The sequence below is a fragment of the Oncorhynchus keta genome, chromosome 4 (genome assembly GCF_023373465.1).
Source record: "Oncorhynchus keta strain PuntledgeMale-10-30-2019 chromosome 4, Oket_V2, whole genome shotgun sequence".
Taxonomy (NCBI): Eukaryota; Metazoa; Chordata; class Actinopteri; order Salmoniformes; family Salmonidae; genus Oncorhynchus; species Oncorhynchus keta.
The window spans coordinates 26,633,528-26,660,063 of record NC_068424.1 but is presented as its reverse complement, the minus strand read 5'-3'; the positions used below and the strand labels follow the sequence as shown (position 1 = coordinate 26,660,063).

General features: G+C 45.5%; 1 protein-coding gene across 2 annotated transcripts in view; it reads right to left on the bottom strand.

Moving 5' to 3' along the window:
• The window catches only part of c4h8orf34 (chromosome 4 C8orf34 homolog), a 175,209-nt gene that overhangs the window by 40,105 nt on the left and 108,568 nt on the right, over positions 1-26,536 (bottom strand). For both annotated transcript variants that reach the window (XM_052504950.1, XM_052504954.1), the window contains 3 exons: positions 22,860-22,995; positions 7,946-8,148; positions 7,706-7,779 (listed from right to left, as the gene is read on the bottom strand). In XM_052504950.1, coding sequence (XP_052360910.1) covers positions 7,706-7,779; positions 7,946-8,148; positions 22,860-22,995 — 413 coding nt within the window. The remainder of the gene's footprint in view (positions 1-7,705; positions 7,780-7,945; positions 8,149-22,859; positions 22,996-26,536) is intronic.

The window sequence follows — 26,536 nt, the reverse complement described above, 5'->3', positions numbered from 1 at the left end:
ACACATTTGGCCAGTTAATGATGAGCTATTGTTGAACTATAACAATCCAGCACTCCAGAAGACCATGGTTTGGCTGGCCTTGTGGATCCCAGCATGTAGACAGTATGTCATAGTAGACCTGCCTTTGTAGTCTCTCAGGAAAGGAGAGGGAAGGGAAGAGAGAGGGGAGAAGAGGAGAGGCGAGTAGAGGAAAGGAGAGGGAAGGGAAGAGAGAGGGGAGAAGAGGAGAGGGGAGTAGAGGAAAGGAGAGAGAAGGGAAGAGAGAGGTGAGAAGAGGAGAGGGGAGAAGAGGAGAGGGGAGTAGAGGAGAGGAGAGGGGAGTAGAGGAAAGGAGAGGAAAGGGAAGAGAGAGGGGAGAAGAGGAGAGGGGAGTAGAGGAAAGGAGAGGGAAGGGAAGAGAGAGGGGAGAAGAGGAGAGGGGAGTAGAGGAAAGGAGAGAGATGGGAAGAGAGAGGGGAGAAGAGGAGAGGCGAGTAGAAGAAAGGAGAGGGAAGGGAAGAGAGAGGGGAGAAGAGCAGAGGGGAGTAGAGGAAAGGAGAGGGAAGGGAAGAGAGGGGAGAAGAGGAGAGGGGAGAAGAGGAGAGGGAATAGAGGAGAGGAGAGGGGAGTAGAGGAAAGGAGAGGAAAGGGAAGAGAGAGGGGAGAAGAGGAGAGGGGAGTAGAGGAAAGGAGAGGAAAGGGAAGAGAGAGGGGAGAAGAGGAGAGGGGAGTAAAGGAAAGGAGAGAGATGGGAAGAGAGAGGGGAGAAGAGGAGAGGGGAGTAGAGGAAATGAGAGGAAAGGGAAGAGAGAGGGGAGAAGAGGAGAGGGGAGTAGAGGAGTGGAGAGGGGAGTAGAGGAAAGGAGAGAGATGGGAAGAGAGAGGGGAGAAGAGGAGAGGCGAGTAGAAGAAAGGAGAGGGAAGGGAAGAGAGAGGGGAGAAGAGCAGAGGGGAGTAGAGGAAAGGAGAGAGGTGGGAAGAGAGAGGGGAGAAGACGAGAGGGGAGTAGAGGAAATGAGAGGAAAGGGAAGAGAGAGGGGAGAAGAGGAGAGGGGAGTAGAGGAAACTGAAGAGAGAGGGAGAAGAGAGAGGGGAGAAGAGGAGAGGCAAGTAGAAGAAAGGAGAGGGAAGGGAAGAGAGAGGGGAGAAGAGGAGAGGGGAGTAGAGGAAAGGAGAGGGAAGGGAAGAGAGAGGGGAGTAGAGGAGAGGGAAGGGAAAGAGAGGAGAGAAGTGGAGAGGGGAGTAGAGGAAAGGAGAGGAAACTGAAGAGAGAGGGGAGAAGAGAGAGAGGAGTAGAGGAAAGGAGAGGAAACTGAAGAGAGAGGGGAGAAGAGAGAGGGGAGAAGAGGAGAGGCGAGTAGAAGAAAGGAGAGGAAAGGAAAGGAGAGGAAAGGAGAAAGGAGAGGCTTGAATCAGGAGTGTAATTGTGTTATTGTCAATATCCTGTTTGCTGTTGGCTGCTCTGAATCAGTCGTGTCATTGGGTCTGTGTGCCTGGAAGCTGAACCGACCACATTCTACGTTAGTCCGCGTCACAATTGGCACCCTATCCCCTACATATTACAATTGGGCTCAGGTGAAGCGTAGTGCACCATATAGGGAATAAATTGGGTGTCATTTGGGATGCAGCCTAGGTGAGTCCATAGCCATTGCCAAGACAACAGGAATGTATTATCTGAAGCGATAGACCACATATTATTAATATCCTCCTGTAGCTGTGGGGTTAGGGTTGGGTTAGAGGGAGGATGATGGAGTGTGTGTATGTGTCTGTCGGCTTAGGGTTGTGTTAGGTTAGTTGAAGGATGATGGTGTGTGTGTGTGTGTTTTGACTTAGGGTTGTGTTAGGTTAGTTGAAGGATGATGATGGTGTGTGTGTGTGTGTGTGTGTGTGTGTGTGTGTGTGTGTGTGTGTGTGTGTGTGTGTGTGTGTGTGTGTGTGTGTGTGTGTGTGTGTGTGTGTGTGTGTGTGTGTGTGTGTGTGTGTGTGTGTGTGTGTGTGTGTGTGTGTGTGTGTGTGTGTTTGTGTGTTTTGACTTAGGGTTGTGTTAGGTTAGCTGAAGGATGATGGAGTGGGTGTCCACGGATGCAATGGATAAAATCGTTTTTTATTGCAAATTAATTCTGAGTAACTGTTTTGTATTCACATGATCTTTTTTTGTATTGATGTACACTGAGTATGCAAAACATTAAGAACACCTGCTCTTTCCCAGTGTGGATGATGGGGCGGCAGGGTAGCCTAGTGGTTAGAGCGTTGGACTAGTAACCGAAAGGTTGCAAGTTCAAATCCCCGAGCTATTGTTCTGCCCCTGAACAGGTAGTTAACCCACTGTTCCTAGGCCGTCATTGAAAATAAGAATTTGTTCTTAACTGACTCGCCTAGTTAAATAAAAAGGGGTTAAATAAAGATTTTTAAGCCTGGAGACAACTGAGACATGGATTGTGTACGTGTGCCATTCAGAGGGTAAATATGCAAAACAAACGATTTCAGTGCCTTTGAACGGGGCATGGTGGTAGGTGCCAGGCACACTGTTTTGTGTCAAGAACTGCAACGCTGCTGGGTTTTTCACACTCAACAGGTTCCTGTGTGTATCAAAATTGGTCCACCAGCCAACTTGACACAACTGTGGGAAGCATTGGAGTCAAAATGGGTCAGCATCCCTGTGGAAGGTTTTTGACACCTTGTAGAGTCCAAGCCCCGACTAATTTAAGCTGTTCTGAGGGCAAAATAGGGGTGCAATGCAATATTAGGAAGGTGTTCCCAATGTTTGGCATACTCTGGTGGATGTTAGCTAAAGTTTTATTAAATACATATAGTTCAGAATTAATGTTATTAATATTGACAGTATGTGTTTTGCAACCAACTACATTACAATAGCATTTATATGGCTGCTTGCTCTTAACCTACGCAGAAAACACTCAATGTGCCATAGTGATAAATATTAGCTTCAACAGCGTTACTTCTGATAAATCTCCTTGCTGTGTGGGATTAACCTTGCTGTGTGGGATTACTGCATGGCAAGTTTGATTGAACGTTGGCCCATGAAGAGTGAAAACTGAAAACTCGAAGGAAGGAAAAAAACTCAAGCTCACGAAAGTTCAAAGAGTCAGCCTTTCTTTTCTAATACTGAGTGCGGTGCGGGAGAGCAAGGCGAGCGGTGCGGGTTCTAGCTCTGCTCTGCATGCAGTCACAAGCAATCAATTGCCGACAAACAGACTGTTTCTCTTAAAGTTGAATTAGTAGACTATATTTAGTAGAAACCACAGCAGTGCGATCTCTCCTCGCTCCCAGCTCTCCAGGCTCTTTGTTTCTCGGGTCCATTGGAGGTGAGTAATTTGCTATTGTTTGTTCTAACAAATGAAAACCCCAAGCAGCCGGGGGTTTGGGCTAAATTTAAATAAGGCATTAGTTATGACTCCTGGCTGATGGTGGCTTTGCATGTAAGGGTGTGTGTGTGTGTGTGTGTGTGTGTGTGTGTGTGTGTGTGTGTGTGTGTGTGTGTGTGTGTGTGTGTGTGTGTGTGTGTGTGTGTGTGTGTGTGTGTGCGTGCGCCGGGTCTGGTCTGGTGGGACTGGTGTGTGTTGGTAAGAGAGAGAGAAAGAAAGGGATGGAAAAGGCAAAGAGGATGAGGTGGATGCAGCAGGCCATGAATGGGCCTAGACACGCATGTTTGTTTGTTTGGCCAATGGCAGGTGAGCCAGGTATCATGTTAACAGCAGCTACGGAGGTGGCACAGAAGTGTTGGCTGTAGGCCCTACCGGGGCTCTTTCACAATTCACCTTTCTTCGGTTACTCGCCTTCTTCTCAAAACACATTGGAGAAGAAGGTCTGAGGGGAAGGACCTCCTCCATTACAGTTGACAAGGCGTTGAGGAAATAGGATGCAAGAAATCCCGGAAAGATGAATTGAGATAGAGCCCTAGTCTTGAGGGTACAATGGGGGGAAAGGCAGTGGTGGTCACAGACCAGATTCGCTTAAGGTATTGGTCCTGGGCGGTTCAATTTCGGTGCCTGAGGGAAGCAATAACCACTGGTTTCTGTTTCTGTCTGCTAGGTAATTGCACTCACCTGGTGTCCCCGGTCTGAATCAGTCCCTGTGCATAAGCAGAGCATGAAAACCAGAAGTATTTTGGCCCTCCAGGACCGGAATGAAACAGTCCCAGCCTAGAGGAACCAGGGAGACTGGACACAAGTAAGGCAATGCAGGAGCTCCTACAGTTCTTCAGGATAGCTGTTTTCTAAACTCACTTTTTGCATTGAGACAATCATTGTGAACGTGGAGTACCAAGACCACATGAAAGGAAACCACTAATATGGAAAGTCTGGAAATACTAGAGACTTTTGTAGGGGAATATGACAGCTATTGGGTTACCTAGGTTACGTCCCCAATGGCAACCAATTCCCTTTGCAGTGCACTACTTTTTGACCAGGGCCCAATGGGTTCTGGTCAAACGTTGTGCACTATATATAGATTAGGGTGCCATTTATGACACCTCCCTGGAGTATAAAACATTGAGATTAGGTCTGCCGATAATCAGGTGTATAATATATTACCATAGAGGTGTGGGAGCATGCTGGCTCCATTGATAAAGTGGAGAGGTGGCCGGTGCCAAATACTAAAAACCCAGGAAGAGACGAGAGCGGTCACACACACACACACACACACACACTTTGGAATAGAGGCCCTGCAATATATCAGCTGAACTACATCCAAATGGCACTGGAAACATAAACCATCACATTCCTGCCCTGAAACATACACATAGCATTGCATCATGCTAATTATCTTGTTCTTGTTGCTTGTAAAATGTAAACATTTAGAAGAATCTTGACGAGGGTAACACCCAGTTGAAGAGCGAGGTTTGATTAAACATAGTGCTTGACACTTATGAAGGAAATTGAGCAGAAATTCTTGGGAAATTACTCCGGCTGTTGCTTTAGGAACATAACCTTTATGAGTCAATTATCACCTAGAGAAGCTGGCACAGCTAGATGGTAGACCTAATGCTGTTGCAGCAGCATTAATGTTAACCATTAACAGCGTTCTGCTTTCTGCCGTTCTGCCCTTGAGCAAGGCAGTTAACCCCCAACAACAACTGCTCCCCGGGTGCCGATGCCATGGACGTCGAATAAGCCCCCCCCCCCACCCCCCCGCACCTCTCTGATTCAGAGGTGTTCGGTTAAATGTGGAAGACACATTTCAGTTGTATACACATACGTGTGGTGTGTGTTCAGCTATCCAAGTCTGCTTTGTTTTATGGCTTAATGCTGGACTGTATAAAATACAAGATATCCTTTGCCAGGGGACAAACAGGAAGCCACTATAAAATGCCCTATTGACTGAAAACCAACTTCTATACAGAACATCCCTTGTCTGTGTCCCATGATTGCCTCCCAAATGGCACCAAATTCCCTTCATACTAGTGCACTACTTTTCACCAGACCTCTATGGGCCATGGTTAAAAGGAGTGCCCAACATAGGGAGTAGGGTCCCATTTGGGACGCACCCAGTGAACCATAGGAAAGGCAGTGAGTGGAGATAGATACAGTAGATAGACAGACAGAGAGCTCGGCCATTGTATGACAGTAACCATTGTTTGTCCCAAGAAGTGACTCAACAGAACTCATTAAAGTATTACATGTTGTTTCCCATAGCTTGTTAGCTCCTCAGGGCACCAGAGCCCTGCAGGCCCAGTTAAACAAACACACTATTAGGAAGACAAATTACATTAGCCTTTCAAAAAGGGCCCAAAATAAGCCATTAAAGAGGAAAACAACCACATTTGGGTTGAGTTCCAAATGGCACCTTATTCCGTATGCAGTGCACTACTATCGACCAGGGCCCATAGGGCTCTGGTCAAAAGTAGTGCACTATGTAGGGATAGGGTGCCATTTGGGTTGAATGGTAGGCTTTAAAAACAGCAGTAGGTGGCGGGAGAGAGACATTCACACTTGGTGTTTCCATATGGGAAACATTAGAATATTAAAAGCTTGCTCTTAACACTGCCAACCGCTCGAACCTATGGAGACTGTGTGAGGAGAGCAATGGATAGTACATCTGCTGTACTGTACAGTGGTGAAGACAGACAAAATCTTGAGTTACTTGTGTGTCAGTGCTGTGACCCATGGACTGCAGAGTGTAGGGAGCTGGATCGGCGAGGATGCAGTTGGTTCCCTGTAATGCAATCCGACACAATTGGGGGTGGCTGGTAGCCTCGAGGTTAGAGTGTTGGGCCAGTAACTGAAAGGACACTGGTTTGAATCCTGTAGCCGACAATGAAATAAATCTGTTGCTGTCCTCTCAAGCAAGGCACTTCGCCCCAATTACTCCAGGGTTTCTGGACAATCGTGACCCCACTCCCTGTGGCTTTCTCAGGAGGAGTTGGAATATACCAGAAACACATTTTCATGACACACTTGTACAAGACACACCCACAAGTGTGTATCCGGACAAATATAAACACCCCCATCCCCTGAGTTATTATCATTATTAATCGAGTTGAACAATGAAGATATCAGATATTCTTTCTAGCAGCATTGAGAGAATGCTATTTACCCCATGAACGTCGACCCGGTTACTGCTTTGATTGAATATTGTCTCACACCAGTCCTGCTGCCAGTTAGTCTGGAGCCTCCGCCCATCTGGTGCGCACACACACACACACACACACACACACACACACACACACACACACACACACACACACACACACACACACACACACACACACACACACACACACACACACACACACACACACACACACACACACACACACACACACACACACACACACACACACACGAGGTGCAGCTCCAAATCCCTTTTATTTCTACAAAAAAAAGCTGTTAAAGGCTTTTCCAACACTTGGTGTGGATAATTAAGCATCAAGGTATCGGCGTCTGCATACACAGACTGCTTTATTAACAGCATGTGAGTGTCTGTGGCACCGCCACACTCAATCTGTCATGTGTTAGTTAGTTAGCTGTCAGATGGCTACATCAATGCAGCACCAGGTCTGCATCCCAAATAGCACCCTATTCCCTTTATAGTGTAGTACTTTTGACTAGGGCCCATGGGGAGGGGGGTTATATAGGGCATAGAGTGCTTTTTGGGGCAGACTCCAAATCCCTCTATGAACTCCCTTAGCAGGTGGAGTTATCACGAAAGCCAGCCAATGAACAATAATGAATTGAATGTGTCGTTTCGTCTACCCTTTTGCCTGTAGCTACATCTGTAGAGCACCTTAGAAACCTCCATGATCTCCACAGTTGTCACGCAAACCAGTACGCAGAACAATAGTGAATGTCTCTTTACTAGCCCTTTATGTGGGGCAAGAGTATCATGATTCTAAATAGCCCCATCTCTGGTCGGTAGTTACAGATACATAGAAACGGATTAAAACCGAAACTCATCCTTTTAACAGACAAATGGCAGAAAAAGCCCTGAAACTATCGTAAAGTGACATTTAGGGAAACTATTGTAACGTGATATGAAGGGAAAGTCTAATCAGATGTATCACTTGTTCCGCTGTATCACAGTTATATCGTCCATTGTGTAAACTGCCGTGGCCTGTAAAGATGGATGGTTAAAGCCTGGCCTTGGCCTAATAGCAGGGTTATTGAGACGGGTCGAGCTCTCAGTCTTACAAAACAGGTTGAGGGGGGTGATAATTGATGAGGTAAGGTGAGCTGGATTGTTTGGTGACAGAACGATGGAAAACACTTACTGGGAAAGAGACCTGAGACACATTCTCGCATGCCTGGTCTCGAACCGGCGCTGTGTCCACCCCGGGAAAACAACCTACTCCAGACAACCCACAAACACACAGAAAGAAAGAGTAAGAGTAAGGCCATATTTGACGTATCGAGAGCTGACAAGAGGATATACTGGGTAGGTCCTATTAGCTGCATCCTAATAGTGCACTGTGCGCGATTTGGGATGCATTCATTGTGTACTATTAACTTACAGGAGATATCAGGCACAGGTTGTAAGTGATGGGGGGGTCCACAAGGCCCATTTCCATCAGGCATGTTGACAGCAGCATGCTCTGGGAGCAGGGGATGAGACGATCCATGGAGAGGTCCATGTTGAGGTGATCCATGCTGGGAGGGTCCATGGTGCTGGTCCTCTTCTGGTCTACTGGCATCTGACAGACTGTCCCCCTGCAGCCTGTAGAGACAAAACCGAACGTAGATAACGCACTCGACGACTACAGGCTGAACCACATGTCAAAACAACTCACGCAAATCATCACACTTCACAACCCCTAACTTAAAACAAAACCTGTACACACTTTACGCTAAACATCCACTAGCTTTCAGACGAGCAGCATGCACCCGAAGTCGGTTTGGAGCCTTCGCTCCATAGACTTCCAATTTCCAGTGGGAACAGCACAGTATGCACACTACAGTAGTCCAGTACCATATCTGTTTCTCTACACACTAAACATCTGTATTCATCAGCATATCAAACTACAAGTGCACATCTAGGATCAGGTCCCCCCCCCCCTGTGTCCATGTAATATTTTTCACTCTGATCTAAATGACTAAACTGATCCTAGATCAAGTATTCTACTCTGATATGCTTAATAAATCAGGCCCTGAACCCTTCTATGAGAGGACAGTGGGAATCTATCAGTGAGAGGTGATGAGACAGAGCGGAACAGATAGGCTTCACTTGTCTAATCTACATCAGGGGAATGCATCGGGATGTGGACATGCATCAGGGAAGGTACCTCCAGACACAGTAACATAGCAGACCAGTTTAGGAATTCATATCCATCCACTCATCACAACTACAGTGAGATAGAATCTGTAGAAGCAGAACTATGTCCAAGCCAAACTCAGATAAAAGTATTATCATGTATAGCTGAAGTATAAGATGGTGCAGCCTACAGTTCATTTTGCTCAGTTTTGGAGCCAAACACACTTTGCAAAATGTTTGTTAACAGGGGCATAACTTTTACCGGGGATGGTAATGCCCCCCCCCCTCCACTTTTATCCTGGGAATGTGATACAAAATAAGGCAACGGTGTGATTTAGGACCATGCAGACGTCTCTGAGAGGTGGGGTAGGCTGTTTCGAGTGTTTAGCCGGCTGGATAAAAAATATATAGATATTATTATGCCCCCCCCCCACTTCTAAAACCAAAGTTGCGCCCCTGTTTGTTAATGTTTGTGTCAGTTGTTCACGTCGACAAGCTCATTCCTGTTGCTAGAAGCTTTCGAACATGCATTGGGTTTGTTATATAAATGATAACACACTAGTAGAAATGTTAAATATTGTCTATTTAGAATTCAAGTTCCATTTTATCACTGACCTTCAATATTCACCACTGCGGATTGTTGTGGAAACTCGTTAGCCAGTAGCTGTGAGGACTGAGCATGCTCAGAAATTACTATGCAGTATGTTGAGGTGTGTTTTCCTAATCTTTATCAGTTACATGTTGGCGATATTTATGTAAATGTATTAGCCATTGATATTTAAACCAGTGAAAAGTATTGATTATTGACTGAGATATTCATGTTAATTGTTGACATTTTGGATTACCGGTATCACAGTATTAGGGCTGGGTTTTGAATCTGTTCACTCTGCCTAGTTTGAAGGCACTCTGCCTAGTTTTAAGGCACTCTGCCTAGTTTTAAGGCACTCTGCCTAGTTTTAAGGCACTCTGACTAGTTTTAAGGCACTCTGACTAGTTTTAAGGCACTCTGAGTTTTAAGGCACTCTGCCTAGTTTGAATTCTAGTTTTAAGGCACTCTGCCTAGTTTTAAGGCACTCTGGTTTATGGCACTAGTTTTAAGGCACTCTGCCTAGTTTTAAGGCACTCTGCCTAGTTTTAAGGCACTCTGCACTCTGTTTTTTAAGGCACTCTGCCTAGTTTGAATTTATTTTTAAGGCACTTTAAGGCTGCCTAGTTTTAAGACTCTGCCTAGTTTTAAAGCACTCTGCCTAGTTTTTCAAAGGCACTCTGCCTAGTTTGAAAGACACTCTGCCTGGTTTGAATTCACTCTGACACTCTGGCACTCTGTCTAGTTTTATAGTTTGAAGGTTTTAAGGCACGTTTAAGGCACTCTGCCTAGTTTTAAGGCACTCTGCCTAGTTTTAAAGCACTCTGCCTAGTTTGAATTCACTCTGCCTTGTTTTAAGGCACTCTGCCTAGTTTGAATTCACTCTGCCTAGTTTTAAGACACTCTGCCTGGTTTGAATTCACTCTGCCTTGTTTTAAGGCACTCTGCCTAGTTTGAATTCACTCTGCCTAGTTTGAATTCACTCTGCCTGGTTTGAATTCACTCTGCCTGGTTTGAATTCACTCTGCCTGGTTTGAATTCACTCTGCCTAGTTTGAATTCACTCTGCCTAGTTTGAATTCACTCTGCCTGGTTTGAATTCACTCTGCCTGGTTTGAATTCACTCTGCCTGGTTTGAATTCACTCTGCCTGGTTTGAATTCACTCTGCCTAGTTTGAAGGCACTCTGCATAGTTTGAAGGCACTCTGCCTAGTTTGAAGGCACTCTGCCTAGTTTTAAGGCACTCTGACTAGTTTTAAGGCACTCTGACTAGTTTTAAGGCACTCTGACTAGTTTTAAGGCACTCTGCCTAGTTTGAATTCACTCTGCCTAGTTTTAAGGCACTCTGCCTAGTTTTAAGGCACTCTGCCTAGTTTTAAGGCACTCTGACTAGTTTTAAGGCACTCTGACTAGTTTTAAGGCACTCTAGGCACTCTGTCTAGTTTTAAGGCACTCTGCCTAGTTTGAATTCACTCTGCCTAGTTTTAAGGCACTCTGCCTAGTTTGAATGCACTCTGCCTAGTTTTAAGGCACTCTGCCTAGTTTTAAGGCACTCTGCCTAGTTTTATGGCACTCTGCCTAGTTTGAATTCACTCTGCCTAGTTTTAAGGCACTCTGCCTAGTTTTAAGGCACTCTGCCTAGTTTGAATTCACTCTGCCTTGTTTTAAGGCACTCTGCCTAGTTTGAATTCACTCTGCCTAGTTTTAAGGCACTCTACCTGGTTTGAATTCACTCTGACTAGTTTGAAGGCACTCTTGACTAGTTTTAAGGCACTCTGACTAGTTTTAAGGCACTCTTGAGTTTTAAGGCACTCTTGACTTTTTAAGGCACTCTGCCTAAGGCACTCTGCCTCGTTTTAAGGCACTCTGCCTAGTTTGAATTCACTCTGCCTAGTTTTAAGGCACTCTGACTAGTTTTAAGGCACTCTGACTAGTTTTAAGGCACTCTGACTAGTTTTAAGGCACTGACTAGTTTGAATTCACTCTGCCTAGTTTTAAGGCACTCTGACTAGTTTTAAGACACTCTGCCTAGTTTGAATTCACTCTGCCTTGTTTTAAGGCACTCTGCCTAGTTTGAATTCACTCTGCCTGGTTTGAATTCACTCTGCCTGGTTTGAATTCACTCTGCCTGGTTTGAATTCACTCTGCCTAGTTTGAAGGCACTCTGCATAGTTTGAAGGCACTCTGCCTAGTTTGAAGGCACTCTGCCTAGTTTTAAGGCACTCTGACTAGTTTTAAGGCACTCTGACTAGTTTTAAGGCACTCTGACTAGTTTTAAGGCACTCTGCCTAGTTTGAATTCACTCTGCCTAGTTTTAAGGCACTCTGACTATAGTTTTAAGGCACTCCGACTAGTTTTAAGGCACTCTGACTAGTTTTAAGGCACTCTGACTAGTTTTAAGGCACTCTAGGCACTCTGTCTAGTTTTAAGGCACTCTGCCTAGTTTGAATTCACTCTGCCTAGTTTTAAGGCACTCTGCCTACACTCTGAAGGCACTCTGCCTAGTTTTAAGGCACTCTGCCTAGTTTTATGGCACTCTGCCTAGTTTGAATTCACTCTGCCTAGTTTTAAGGCACTCTGCCTAGTTTTAAAGCACTCTGCCTAGTTTGAATTCACTCTGCCTTGTTTTAAGGCACTCTGCCTAGTTTGAATTCACTCTGCCTAGTTTTAAGGCACTCTACCTGGTTTGAATTCACTCTGCCTAGTTTTAAGGCACTCTTGACTAGTTTTAAGGCACTCTTGACTAGTTTTAAGGCACTCTTGACTAGTTTTAAGGCACTCTGCCTCGTTTTAAGGCACTCTGCCTCGTTTTAAGGCACTCTGCCTAGTTTGAATTCACTCTGCCTAGTTTTAAGGCACTCTGACTAGTTTTAAGGCACTCTGACTAGTTTTAAGGCACTCTGACTAGTTTTAAGGCACTGACTAGTTTGAATTCACTCTGCCTAGTTTTAAGGCACTCTGACTAGTTTTAAGACACTCTGCCTAGTTTGAATTCACTCTGCCTTGTTTTAAGGCACTCTGCCTAGTTTGAATTCACTCTGCCTGGTTTGAATTCACTCTGCCTGGTTTGAATTCACTCTGCCTGGTTTGAATTCACTCTGCCTAGTTTTAAGGCACTCTGACTAGTTTTAAGACACTCTGCCTAGTTTGAATTCACTCTGCCTTGTTTTAAGGCACTCTGCCTGGTTTGAATTCACTCTGCCTGGTTTGAATTCACTCTGCCTGGTTTGAATTCACTCTGCCTAGTTTGAATTCACTCTGCCTAGTTTGAATTCACTCTGCCTGGTTTGAATTCACTCTGCCTGGTTTGAATTCACTCTGCCTAGTTTGAATTCACTCTGCCTAGTTTGAATTCACTCTGCCTAGTTTGAATTCACTCTGCCTGGTTTGAATTCACTCTGCCTGGTTTGAATTCACTCTGCCTGGTTTGAATTCACTCTGCCTGGTTTGAATTCACTCTGCATAGTTTGAAGGCACTCTGCATAGTTTGAAGGCACTCTGCCTAGTTTGAAGGCACTCTGCCTAGTTTGAAGGCACTCTGCCTAGTTTTAAGGCACTCTGACTAGTTTTAAGGCACTCTGACTAGTTTTAAGGCACTCTGACTAGTTTTAAGGCACTCTGCCTAGTTTGAATTCACTCTGCCTAGTTTTAAGGCACTCTGACTATAGTTTTAAGGCACTCTGACTAGTTTTAAGGCACTCTGACTAGTTTTAAGGCACTCTGACTAGTTTTAAGGCACTCTAGGCACTCTGTCTAGTTTTAAGGCACTCTGCCTAGTTTGAATTCACTCTGCCTAGTTTTAAGGCACTCTGCCTAGTTTGAGTTCACTCTGCCTAGTTTTAAGGCACTCTGCCTAGTTTTAAGGCACTCTGCCTAGTTTTATGGCACTCTGCCTAGTTTGAATTCACTCTGCCTAGTTTTAAGGCACTCTGCCTAGTTTTAAAGCACTCTGCCTAGTTTGAATTCACTCTGCCTTGTTTTAAGGCACTCTGCCTAGTTTGAATTCACTCTGCCTAGTTTTAAGGCACTCTACCTGGTTTGAATTCACTCTGCCTAGTTTGAAGGCACTCTTGACTAGTTTTAAGGCACTCTTGACTAGTTTTAAGGCACTCTTGACTAGTTTTAAGGCACTCTTGACTAGTTTTAAGGCACTCTGCCTCGTTTTAAGGCACTCTGCCTCGTTTTAAGGCACTCTGCCTAGTTTGAATTCACTCTGCCTAGTTTTAAGGCACTCTGACTAGTTTTAAGGCACTCTGACTAGTTTTAAGGCACTGACTAGTTTGAATTCACTCTGCCTAGTTTTAAGGCACTCTGACTAGTTTTAAGACACTCTGCCTAGTTTGAATTCACTCTGCCTTGTTTTAAGGCACTCTGCCTAGTTTGAATTCACTCTGCCTGGTTTGAATTCACTCTGCCTGGTTTGAATTCACTCTGCCTGGTTTGAATTCACTCTGCCTAGTTTTAAGGCACTCTGACTAGTTTTAAGACACTCTGCCTAGTTTGAATTCACTCTGCCTTGTTTTAAGGCACTCTGCCTGGTTTGAATTCACTCTGCCTAGTTTGAATTCACTCTGCCTGGTTTGAATTCACTCTGCCTAGTTTGAATTCACTCTGCCTTGTTTGAATTCACTCTGCCTTGTTTTAAGGCACTCTGCCTAGTTTGAATTCACTCTGCCTGGTTTGAATTCACTCTGCCTGGTTTGAATTCACTCTGCCTGGTTTGAATTCACTCTGCCTGGTTTGAATTCACTCTGCCTAGTTTTAAGGCACTCTGACTAGTTTTAAGACACTCTGCCTAGTTTGAATTCACTCTGCCTTGTTTTAAGGCACTCTGCCTGGTTTGAATTCACTCTGCCTAGTTTGAATTCACTCTGCCTGGTTTGAATTCACTCTGCCTAGTTTGAATTCACTCTGCCTTGTTTGAATTCACTCTGCCTTGTTTTAAGGCACTCTGCCTAGTTTGAATTCACTCTGCCTGGTTTGAATTCACTCTGCCTGGTTTGAATTCACTCTGCCTGGTTTGAATTCACTCTGCCTGGTTTGAATTCACTCTGCCTGGTTTGAATTCACTCTGCCTAGTTTGAATTCACTCTGCCTAGTTTGAATTCACTCTGCCTAGTTTGAATTCACTCTGCCTGGTTTGAATTCACTCTGCCTGGTTTGAATTCACTCTGCCTGGTTTGAATTCACTCTGCCTGGTTTGAATTCACTCTGCCTGGTTTGAATTCACTCTGCCTGGTTTGAATTCACTCTGACTGGTTTGAATTCACTCTGCCTGGTTTGAATTCACTCTGCCTGGTTTGAATTCACTCTGCCTGGTTTGAATTCACTCTGCCTGGTTTGAATTCACTCTGCCTGGTTTGAATTCACTCTGCCTGGTTTGAATTCACTCTGCCTGGTTTGAATTCACTCTGCCTGGTTTGAATTCACTCTGCCTGGTTTGAATTCACTCTGCCTAGTTTGAATTCACTCTGACTAGTTTGAAGGCACTCTGACTAGTTTGAAGGCACTCTGTGACTAGTTTTAAGGCACTCTGTGACTAGTTTTAAGGCACTCTGTGACTAGTTTTAAGGCACTCTGACTAGTTTTAAGGCACTCTGACTAGTTTTAAGGCACTCTGACTAGTTTTAAGGCACTCTGCCAAGTTTTAAGGCACTCTGCCTAGTTTTAAGGCACTCTGACTAGTTTTAAGGCACTCTGACTCGTTTTAAGGCACTATGCCTAGTTTTAAGGCACTCTGCCTAGTTTTAAGGCACTCTGACTTAGAAGCCAGCAGCTTCAGTGAACTGGCCCTTTGTTATTTTGGTCAACGTCTGATGAATTACCTGTAAATAAATACCATCATTTTAAACCCAAATTCCGTCTGTCTACTGGTGCTTCACACCCCTGACAAGACTGTCGGGTCCACTATCATATCCCATCTGTTTGTAATCATAACTGTTCATTGTCATGTCCAGCTTTGAGCCCATATATGCCTACCAGTACAAATCCTATATATGGCATATCTATAGGCCTACCAGTACCAGCCCTATCTGCTTGGAGTGGGATGAGAGCCTTGTCCAAAAGTTGTGGCTTCTGCCTTTCTCCTCACGTCAAAGATGTAACACTCTCAGAGATTGGACAAAGAGCAGCACGCTGTGTCTGAAAGACAAACAGTTTTTCTAACAGGAACGCAAGCTGAACACTCTGGCCTTCGCTTTGTGGTTGGCTCTGGTTAGAGGTAGTGCACTATGTAGGGCATGGGGTGCCATTTGGAACACCCATTTTGATTCCCAATGTGTTTCCTTCTTCTCCTATAAACAGTTTTATATCATCTGTACTCATGGTATTTATGTTTGAACAGTATATATTTAGTTGACTGTAAATCATACTATATATCATTTAATTGCACACTGCTTTAGTTACGCATTCTTACGCATGCTATTTTCCATGTAATCAGAGGAAGCCATTAACTGGAGACAAAATACATTTATTTTATTTAACTAGGCAAGTCAGTTAAGAACAAATTCTTATTTACAATGACGGTATACCAAAAGGCATCCTTGCGGGGACGGGGGCTGAGATTAAAAATAAAAATATTAGACAAAACACACATCACGACAAGAGAGACACCACAACACTACATAAAGAGACACCCAAGACAACAACATAGCAGCAACACATGAAAACGCAGCATGGTAACAACACAACATGACAACAATTTATGGTGTGGCATTCCTCCACAGCCACCACCACTTTGTACCTAAGGGATTATTGTAAGAATGGAAGATAACTTTTGAAATGAAAAAATCTCTCTCTCTCTCCTATGTCTCTCACTCCTATGTCTCTCATCTGACCCTCTCTCATCTGTCCCTCTCTCATCTGTCCCTCTCTCATCTGACCCGCTCTCCTCTGTCCCGCTCTCCTCTGTCCCGCTCTCCTCTGTCCCGCTCTCCTCTGTCCCGCTCTCCTCTGTCCCGCTCTCCTCTGTCCCTCTTTCCTCTGTCCCTCTTTCCTCTGTCCCGCTCTCCTCTGTCCCGGTCTCCTCTGTCCCGGTCTCCTCTGTCCCGGTCTCCTCTGTCCCGCTCTCCTCTGTCCCGCTCTCATCTGTCCCGCTCTCATCTGTCCCGCTCTCATCTGTCCCTCTCTCCTCTGTCCCGCTCTCATCTGTCCCGCTCTCATCTGTCCCGCTCTCATCTGACCCGCTCTCATCTGACCCGCTCTCATCTGACCCGCTCTCATCTGACCCGCTCTAATCTGTCCCGCTCTCCTCTGTCCCTCTCTCATCTGACCCTCTCTCATCTGTCCCGCTCTCCTCTGTCCCGCTCTCCTCTGTCCCGCTCTCCTCTGTCCCGCTCTCCTCTGTCCCGCTCTCCTCTGTCCCGCTCTCATCTGTCCCGCTCTCCTCTGTCCCGCTCTCCTCTGTCCCGCTCTCCTCTGTCCCGCTCTCCTCTGTCCCGCTCTCCTCTGTCCCGCTCTCCTCTGTCCCGCTCTCCTCTGTCCCGCTCTCCTCTGTCCCGCTCTCCTCTGTCCCGCTCTCCTCTGTCCCGCTCTCCTCTGTCCCTCTCTCATCTGACCCGCTCTCCTCTGTCCCTCTCTCATCTGTCCCTCTCTCATCTGACCCTCTCTCATCTGACCCTCTCTCCTCTGTCCCGCTCTCCTCTGTCCCGCTCTCCTCTGTCCCGCTCTCCTCTGTCCCGCTCTCCTCTGTCCCGCTCTCCTCTGTCCCGCTGGTGGGCCCAAAACATTATAAAACTATCAAATAAAGAAATCTCACGCTTTTGAGAAAAGGATTGAAAGGAATGATGATATTCGTTGTCTATCACAGTCCCTGGTAACATCTGCCTCCTCTAAGTAACGCCTTGGAACAGATGGGTGTTGAACACACCTCTGGGTAGGCTCCACTGGAGATGACTGGTAGCACACAGTACTGGGTGGGGCGCAGGCAGCATTTAACAGTGCTGCAGTAAATTAATAAACACTCTCTGAGGTGTTACTATAGATTAATCACCTCCATGCTGTTGTTCCCCGGCTGGCATAGTGGTCTTGTATTTTTGTCTTTCACTTCGATGGCTTCCCAGACTAAGTTAGAGGAGACTGGTGGAGGGAAACATAGGAGGACGGGGTCATTGTAATTGCTGGAATGGAATAAATGGAATGGTATCAAACACATCAAACATATGGAAACCACATGTTTGACTCCGTTCCATTCATTCCTGTCATTACAATGAGCCCATCCTCCTATAGGTCCTCCCACCAGCCTCCTCTGAAGTATATATATTAAAGACATCTTGCCAGCCTTTGAGTATTGGGATAGCCAATTTACCCCCCCCCTCTCTCTGTCACACACCCACTGTCTCCCTCTCTCTCTCTCTCCTCACGCTCTTTCTTTCTTCCTTTCTCTCCCTCTCGCTCTGTCCCTCTCCTCTCTCTCTTTCTTTCTTTCTCCCCCTCTCCCTCTCGCTCTCTCTTCCTCTTTGTATCAGCACTTACCTACAGTCTACATTCCTCCAGATCAAGAACAGAATATCATATCTTAAGTGCATTCCAAAATGTGCTTGTTGTCACAAGACCGCCCTGCGCTGATACCGGTCTCCATTATCACCTCTTTATCATTTTTTATTTATTTTTTAGATCACTTGTTTTCTCTTCCGGCACGTTTCCTGTTTATCCTCCCTCCCAGCCCAATGTTATGCTCATGTTTCTGGGTGTTGGGTGCAATAGGGCCCAAGCGGCCATGACTCTGCCCGATGCCAGGTTGAGATAATGGGGTATTAGACAGGTCAGACGCCAGGCACACTCCTCCATCCCCCCCTCCCCCTTCCCTCTCTATTTGGGTTTTGTCCTCTTTCTTGTTCTTTTCATTTTTCATTCATCCACGCCGCTTATCTGTTTGGTAATGCGTGTCTAAGATGGGTAGATGGGTTTCTCATGATACTGAATGTTATCACAAAGTTTGTAGGCAGATTGTTTACCACCTGAATGTTTAAAGTTCAATAGTTTATATCTATGGCTTATAATGACTAAGCCAGCTCCTGGATCACAATGGGTGCATCCCAAATGGCACCCTATTCCCTATATAGTGCACAACTTTTGACCAGGGAATAGGGTGCCATTTGGGACGTAGTCACTGATGTTGTAGCCGTATCTGGAGCTAGCTTTGGCTCTCTGCAAATATCTCTCTCAGTGAAACGTCAGACATCTGCTTTCTCCCCCTCTCCGTCTGTTCTGTTCCGGCCAAATTCCTTTAACCTGACCACTAGATCCTCTAGAGGTTTATTGGCTGACAAGCTCTAGTTGTTTTAGATGGTGAGGGATGGGAGGGAAGGGCCCTAAACAGATCACACATCACTGGCCTGGAAATGCCTTGGACAGATGGCCCAGACCAGGCCGGCTTCATTCCAGATGCACGGGACTGTAATATCAGAGGTTATTTAAACACACGTACACACAGACCCACACACACACTGTGTTCTGTGGTATGAGGAGTGTGTTCAGTAGACATGCCTGTGAACAGGGGGCTGTAAAGACAGGGGTCAGAGGTCAAACGGGAGCAGAGCGTGAGAGAGAGATGTGCGTGGAGAAGGAGAGAGAGAGAGAAAGCAGAGAGAGAGAGAGAGAGGCTGGCTCTCACCTCTAACAAAAGCTTTACAGTGTGTGCTTTAGACCCAACCATGTCTCAATGGGATTCCCAGAAGTGCCTGTGAAACCTATCCATCCTAATAATAAACCTGCTTCTCTGGAGCCTAGCATGAGTGGGGAGGGAGATAAAGACTTTCTACTGGGCTAGTATAGTGATAGGGAACTGGGCTAGTATAGTGATATCATACTACACCAGCTCCGACACTCGTCTTATGTGGCAGGGCTTGCAAACTATTACAGACCACAAAAGGAAGTACAGGAGCGAGCTGCCCAATGACACGAGTCTACAAGAGAAGCTAAGTCACTTCTATGCTCGCTTTGAGGCAAGCAACACTGAGGCATGCATGAGAGCATCAGCTGTTCCAGATGACTGTGTGATCACGCTCTCCGTAGCCGATGTGAGTAAGACCTTTAAAGAGGTGAACATACACAAGGCTACGGGGCCAGACGGATTACCTGGACGTGTGCTCTGGGCATGTGCTGACCAACTGGCAGGTGTCTTCCGTAGCCATGAAGTGCATTGAAAGGTTGGTAATGGCTCACATCAACACCATTATCCCAGAAACCCTAGACCCACTCCAATTTGCATACCGTCCCAACAAATCCACAGATGATGCAATCTCTATTGCACACCACACTGCCCTTTCCCACCTGGACAAATGGAACACTTATGTGAGAATGCTATTCATTGACTACAGCTCAGTGTTCAACACCATAGTACCCTCAAATCTCATCCTCAAATCCCCTCTGCAACTGGATCCCGGACTTCCTGACGGGCTGACCCCAGGTGGTGAGGGGAGGTAGCAACACATCTGCCACGCTGATCCTCAACACCGGAGCTCCCCAGGGGTGTGTGCTCAGTCCACTCCTGTACTCTCTGTTCACCCACAACTGCATGGCCAGGCACGACTCCAACACCATCATTAAGTTTGCAGACGACACAACAGTGGTAGACCTGATCACCGACAACGACGAGTCAGCCTATAGGGAGGAGTTCAGAGACCTGGCCTTGTGGTGCCAGAATAACAACCTATCCCTCAACGTAACCAAGACTAAGGAGATGATTGTGGACTACAGGAAAAGGAGCACCGAGCACATCCCCATTCTCATCGACGGGGCCGTAGTTGAGCAGGTTGAGAGCTTCAAGTTCCTTGGTCTCCACATCAACAACAAACTAGAATGGTCTAAACACACCAAGACAGTTGTGAAGAGGGCACGACAAAGCATGTTCCCCCTCAGGAGACATAAAATATTTGGCATGGGTCCTGAGATCCTCAAAAGGTTCAACAGCTGCAACATTGAGAGCATCCTGACTGGTTGCATCACTTCCTGGTACGGCAATTGCTCGGCCTCTGACCGCAAGGCACTACAGAGGGTAGTGCGTACAGCCCAGTACATCACTGCGGTTAAGCTGCCTGCCATCCAGGAACTCTACACCAGGTGGTGTCAGAGGAAGGCCCTAAAAAAGTCATAGACTGTTCTCTCTACCATCGCACGGCAAGCGGTACCGGAGTGTCAAGTCTAGGACAAAAAGGTTTCTCAACAGTTTTTACACCCAAGCCATAAGACTCCTGAACAGGTAATCAAATGGCTATCTGGACTATTTGCATTGTGTGCCCCCTTCCCAACCCCTCTTTTTACGCTGCTGCTACTCTCTGTTTATCATATATACATAGTCACTTTAACTATACATTCATGTACATACTACCTCAATTGGGCTATCCAACCAGTGCTCCCGCACATTGGCTAACCAGGCTATCTGCATTGTGTCCCACCACCCACCAACCCCTATTTTACGCTACTGCTACTCTCTGTTTATCATATATGCATAGTCACTTTAACCATATCTACATGTATATACTACCTATCAGCCTGGCTAACCGGTGTCTGTATGTATCCTCGCTACTGTATGTAGCCTTGCTACTGTTTATATAGCCTGTCTTTTTACTGTTTTATTTTTTTACTTACCAGTTGTTCACCTAATACCTTTTTTGCACAATTGGTTAGAGCCTGTAAATAAGCATTTCACTGCAAGGTCTACACCTGTTGTATTCAGTTCACGTGACAAATAAACATAGATTTAATTTGCTAGGGAACCGGACTAGTATAGTGATAGGGAACTGGACTAGTATAGTGATAGGGAACTAGGCTAGAATAGTGATAGGGAACCGGACTAGTATAGTGATAGGGAACTGGACTAGTATAGTGATAGGGAACTAGGCTAGTATAGTGATAGGGAACTAGGCTAGTATAGTGATAGGGAACTAGGCTAGAATAGTGATAGGGAACTGGACAAGTATAGTGATAGGGAACTAGGCTAGTGTAGTGATAGGGAACTGGGCTAGTATAGTGATAGGGAACCAGACTAGTATAGTGATAGAGAACCGGGCTAGTATAGTGATAGGGAACTAGGCTAGTATAGTGATAGGGAACTAGGCTAGTATAGTGATAGGGAACTAGGCTAGTATAGTGATAGAACACTGGGCAAGTGTAGTGATAGGGAACTAGGCTAGTATAGTGATAGGGAACTAGGCTATTATAGTGATAGAACACTGGGCAAGTGTAGTGATAGGGAACTAGGCTAGTATAGTGATAGGGAACTAGGCTAGTATAGTGATAGGGAACTAGGCTATTATAGTGATAGGGAACTAGGCTAGTATAGTGATAGAACACTGGGCAAGTGTAGTGATAGGGAACTAGGCTAGTATAGTGATAGGGAACTAGGCTAGTGTAGTGATAGAACACTGGGCAAGTGTAGTGATAGGGAACTAGGCTAGTATAGTGATAGGGAACTAGGCTAGTATAGTGATAGGGAACTAGGCTAGTATAGTGATAGAACACTGGGCAAGTGTAGTGATAGGGAACTAGGCTAGTATAGTGATAGGGAACAAGACTAGTATAGTGATAGAACACTGGGCAAGTGTAGTGATAGGGAACTAGGCTATTATAGTGATAGGGAACTAGGCTAGTATAGTGATAGAACACTGGGCAAGTGTAGTGATAGGGAACTAGGCTAGTATAGTGATAGGGAACTAGGCTAGTATAGTGATAGGGAACTAGGCTAGTATAGTGATAGAACACTGGGCAAGTGTAGTGATAGGGAACTGGGCTAGTATAGTGATAGGGAACTGGGCTAGTATAGTGATAGGGAACTAGGCTAGTATAGTGATAGGGAACGATGCTAGTATAGTGATAGGGAACTAGGCTAGTATAGTGATAGGGAACTAGGCTAGTATAGTGATAGGGAACTAGGCTAGTATAGTGATAGGGAACTAGGCTAGTATAGTGATAGGGAACTAGGCTAGTATAGTGATAGGGAACTAGGCTAGTATAGTGATAGGGAACTAGACTAGTATAGTGATAGGGAACTAGACTAGTATAGTGATAGGGAACTGGACTAGTATAGTGATAGGGAACTAGGCTAGTATAGTGATAGGGAACCGGACGAGTATAGTGATAGAGAACCGGACTAGTATAGTGATAGAGAACTGGGCTAGTATAGTGATAGGGAACTGAACTAGTATGGTGATAGGGAACTGGGCTAGTATAGTGATAGGGAACTGGGCTAGTATAGTGATAGGGAACTGAACTAGTATAGTGATAGGGAACTGGGCTAGTATAGTGATAGGGAACTGAACTAGTATAGTGATAGGGAACTGGGCTAGTATAGTGATAGGGAACTGAACTAGTGTGGTGATAGGGAACTGGGCTAGTATAGTGATAGGGAACTGGGCCTATGGACACTGCAGTAGTAAGTCAGGCAAGCATTTCTCATATGCAGTACCCTATCTGCTCAGACAAATGCACTCACTGACCAGAGAGAAGAGGAGTCTTTGGACACAGACCTGCCCCACTCTCTCTGTACCAAGTTATAGAGCAGACAGACAACCAATCAGCCAAACAGACACAGACACACTGGCACAGGTAAGGCCCAGGTAACCCTCAGGTCAGAGTAAAGGATAAATATTTACCTTGCACACCTTGAGCAGATGTTGAGTGTGACCTTGGCTTGGGGCTCTGGGAGGTAGGAGCTACGACCCTGACTGAACTTACTTCCTGACGGGGCCAGTCCTGTTACCCCCTCCATACGCAGGTCATCTAGGTCCTCTATGGAGAGAGAGGAGAGAGGGTGAGAGGAGAGAGAGGGAGAAAGGGGGAGGGAGAGAGGGAGACAGGGAAGAGAGAGAATGGGTGAAGTACAGGGAGATGGAGTGAGGAAGAGGGATGAGGAATAGAAGGAAAGAGTGAGAGAGGGAGAGAAGGAGAGGGACAGTCATTTATCATAGTCACTGAGTCATCAACAGATGCATTGTATCTGACTTAGCTGTCTCAGCCGTCCAGAACTGAGGAAGGATGAACCAACACACACACACACACACACACACACACACACACACACACACACACACACACACACACACACACACACACACACACACACACACACACACACACACACACACACACACACACTAAGAGACGATAGACTGACAAGACTATCTTGCATCAATTAGCCAATAAATAGATGGTGGTTGTAAGGAGAAGAGACAGAGAAGGCAGTCCTGAAGGAGAGATGATGAGAGAGAGACCACACATCCTGACCAGAGAGAAGGGGAGAAGTTTCGCTGTGTGTTCTCTCCCTGTGTCCTCATAAGAACAGTCCTCGGTCTGCATGACTCTCTAAAGAGCTCCATATGAACTAGACACGCCAGTGTCATCCCCTCTCCTTCTCCCCAGTCTCTCTGTCTCTTTCACCCCCCTCTCTATATCTCTCTCTGGTTTGTTTTAACATACTGCTGTTGGACAGGGAGACAGAATAAAGCTGAACTGAGATCCACACGCGATAGTGTTCCCAGCTTCAGTGCTGTGCGTTCCCAGGATCACCACTGGGCCCATGTTCAGCTTTAACCAGGCTTATATGATCAGGTATCAGAGAATAGAATTTTCAGCTTCAAGGCAAAGTAGGTGACACGCGTTTCGGTAACAGACACAATAATACAATCATTGAGAACAGAAAGCATAACTTCGTTTGCGTTCCAAATGACAGTCTAGTCCCTTTATGGCTTTGTGGACCCTGGTCAAAAGTAGTGCACTATATAGAGAATAGGGTTCCATTTGGGATGCACATTTCGGTAACAGACACAATAATACAATCATTGAGAACAGAAAGCATAACTTTGTTTGCGTTCCAAATGACAGCCTCGTCCCTTTATGGCTTTGTGGACCCTGGTCAAAAGTAGTGCACTATATAGAGAATAGGGTTCCATTTGGGATGCACACTCAGTCTAATAAGCAGGGTCATGACTGAGTAGAAAAGAAGGGTAGTAAAATATAAATAACTTCATGTTTATTGTCACAAAACTAAAACCAGTAACGCTTTATTAAATATAGCAGGACATCAAAGAGGGATGTAAACTCGACAGCAAGTTCTTGGTTCTGAATAAATGTTTTGTGAGACGAAACACATTGCAACAATTATATAGCGTAAGTCTGAATTTGTATGTTGATGACATGAGTCATGGTCTGAGTTAGCTAACTGTTGGTAAAGATATATAATATAGCTTTTTATTAACAAGTTGATATCTTAAAGGTCCAATGCAGCCGTTTTTATCTCAATATCAAATAATTTCTGGGTAATAATTAAGTCAAATGGTTAAAAAAAAATGTTTTAACAGCAATTAATTATTGGCAAAAAGCTATCTCAAGGAAGAAAGTACTATTCCAACCTCAAAGTGTGGAATATATATATAAATCACAGGAAATCACATTTTTGACAGCACTGGGCCTTTAAAATAAAATAAAAACTTACCCGTATCACTTGTGTTTATTAAGCATACAGGCAAGCGCAGTTTGAAGATATCCTAGAAGGATTCCCAGGCACCTGCAACAAAACACCTCAGACGTGCGAGTGCTTTCCCTTTTTTTAATAACAAGTTGATAGATACAGTACCTCAAGCCATTACTGTATGGACCATTTGACAGCATATAAAGGATGTTTTCTTTAACAACAATAGCCCATTTTGTTTTCATCAGTCATCAGGAATGTGAGAAATGTGACAACAAGAGATCAAATGCCGGACATAATTATTACCACTCACTAGTGTGTGTGTGTGTGTGTGTGTGTGTGTGTGTGTGTGTGTGTGTGTGTGTGTGTGTGTGTGTGTGTGTGTGTGTGTGTGTGTGTGTGTGTGTGTCAGATATACACATTAGTCACATTGATACTCTCCCCGTCAATCTTGTGTTACTGGCCTCCTGGTTGAGACGAGAAGATAGAAAACAGCGGCTTACACTTTGATAGAAGAGGAGGCGTGACTAATCACCTGGATTAGAGGAGAGACACTCATCCACTGAGAAATGTTCCTCTTCCCTCCATCCATCACACTGGCCCTGCGCCAGGCAATCTCTCACCTGTCTCTTCTCGTTACGCGTGTGTGTGTGTGTGTGTGTGTGTGTGTGTGTGTGTGTGTGTGTGTGTGTGTGTGTGTGTGTGTGTGTGTGTGTGTGTGTGTGTGTGTGTGTGTGTGTGTGTGTGTGTGTGTGTGTGTGTGTGTGTGTGTGTGTGTGTGTGTGTGTGTGTGTGTGTGTGTGTGTGTGTGTGTGTGTGTGTGTGTGTGTGTGTGTGTGTGTGTGTGTGTGTGTGTGTGTGTGTGTGTGTGTGTGTGTGTGTGTGTGTGTGTGTGTGTGCTTGCATGCCTCCCTTTGGTTCGTACGTGCATGTCTCCTCTCCGTAGGTGAAGAAATCATTTAAAGAGAGCGAGAGGACGAGAGAGGAGAGAAATACCATACCAGCTGCAAATGAAGAATTCCACAAGGAGTAAAATTCCACGAGAAGTACATTTTCAGAGAGGCACTGATGTGTGTCTAAAAGGAATACCAGCCCGGGTGTTACATGTAGTCAGATTGTCCGGGTGTTACATGTAGTCAGATTGCCCGGGTGTTACATGTAGTCAGATTGCCCGGGTGTTACATGTAGTCAGATTGTCCGGGTGTTACATGTAGTCAGATTGCCCGGGTGTTACATGTAGTCAGATTGCCCGGGTGTTACATGTAGTCAGATTGCCCGGGTGTTACATGTAGTCAGATTGCCCGGGTGTTACATGTAGTCAGATTGCCCGGGTGTTACATGTAGTCAGATTGCCCGGGTGTTACATGTAGTCAGATTGCCCGGGTGTTACATGTAGTCAGATTGCCCGGGTATTACATGTAGTCAGATTGTCCGTGTGTTACATGTAGTCAGATTGCCCGGGTGTTACATGTAGACAGATTGCCCGGGTATTACATGTAGTCAGATTGTCCGTGTGTTACATGTAGTCAGATTGTCCGTGTGTTACATGTAGTCAGATTGTCCGGGTGTTACAAGTAGTCAGATTGCCCGGGTATTACATGTAGTCAGATTGTCCGTGTGTTACATGTAGTCAGATTGCCCGGGTGTTACATGTAGACAGATTGCCCGGGTATTACATGTAGTCAAATTGTCCGTGTGTTACATGTAGTCAGATTGTCCGTGTGTTACATGTAGTCAGATTGTCCGGGTGTTACATGTAGTCAGATTGCCCGGGTATTACATGTAGTCAGATTGTCCGTGTGTTACATGTAGTCAGATTGCCCGGGTGTTATGTCATCAGATTGCCCGGGTGTTACATGTAGT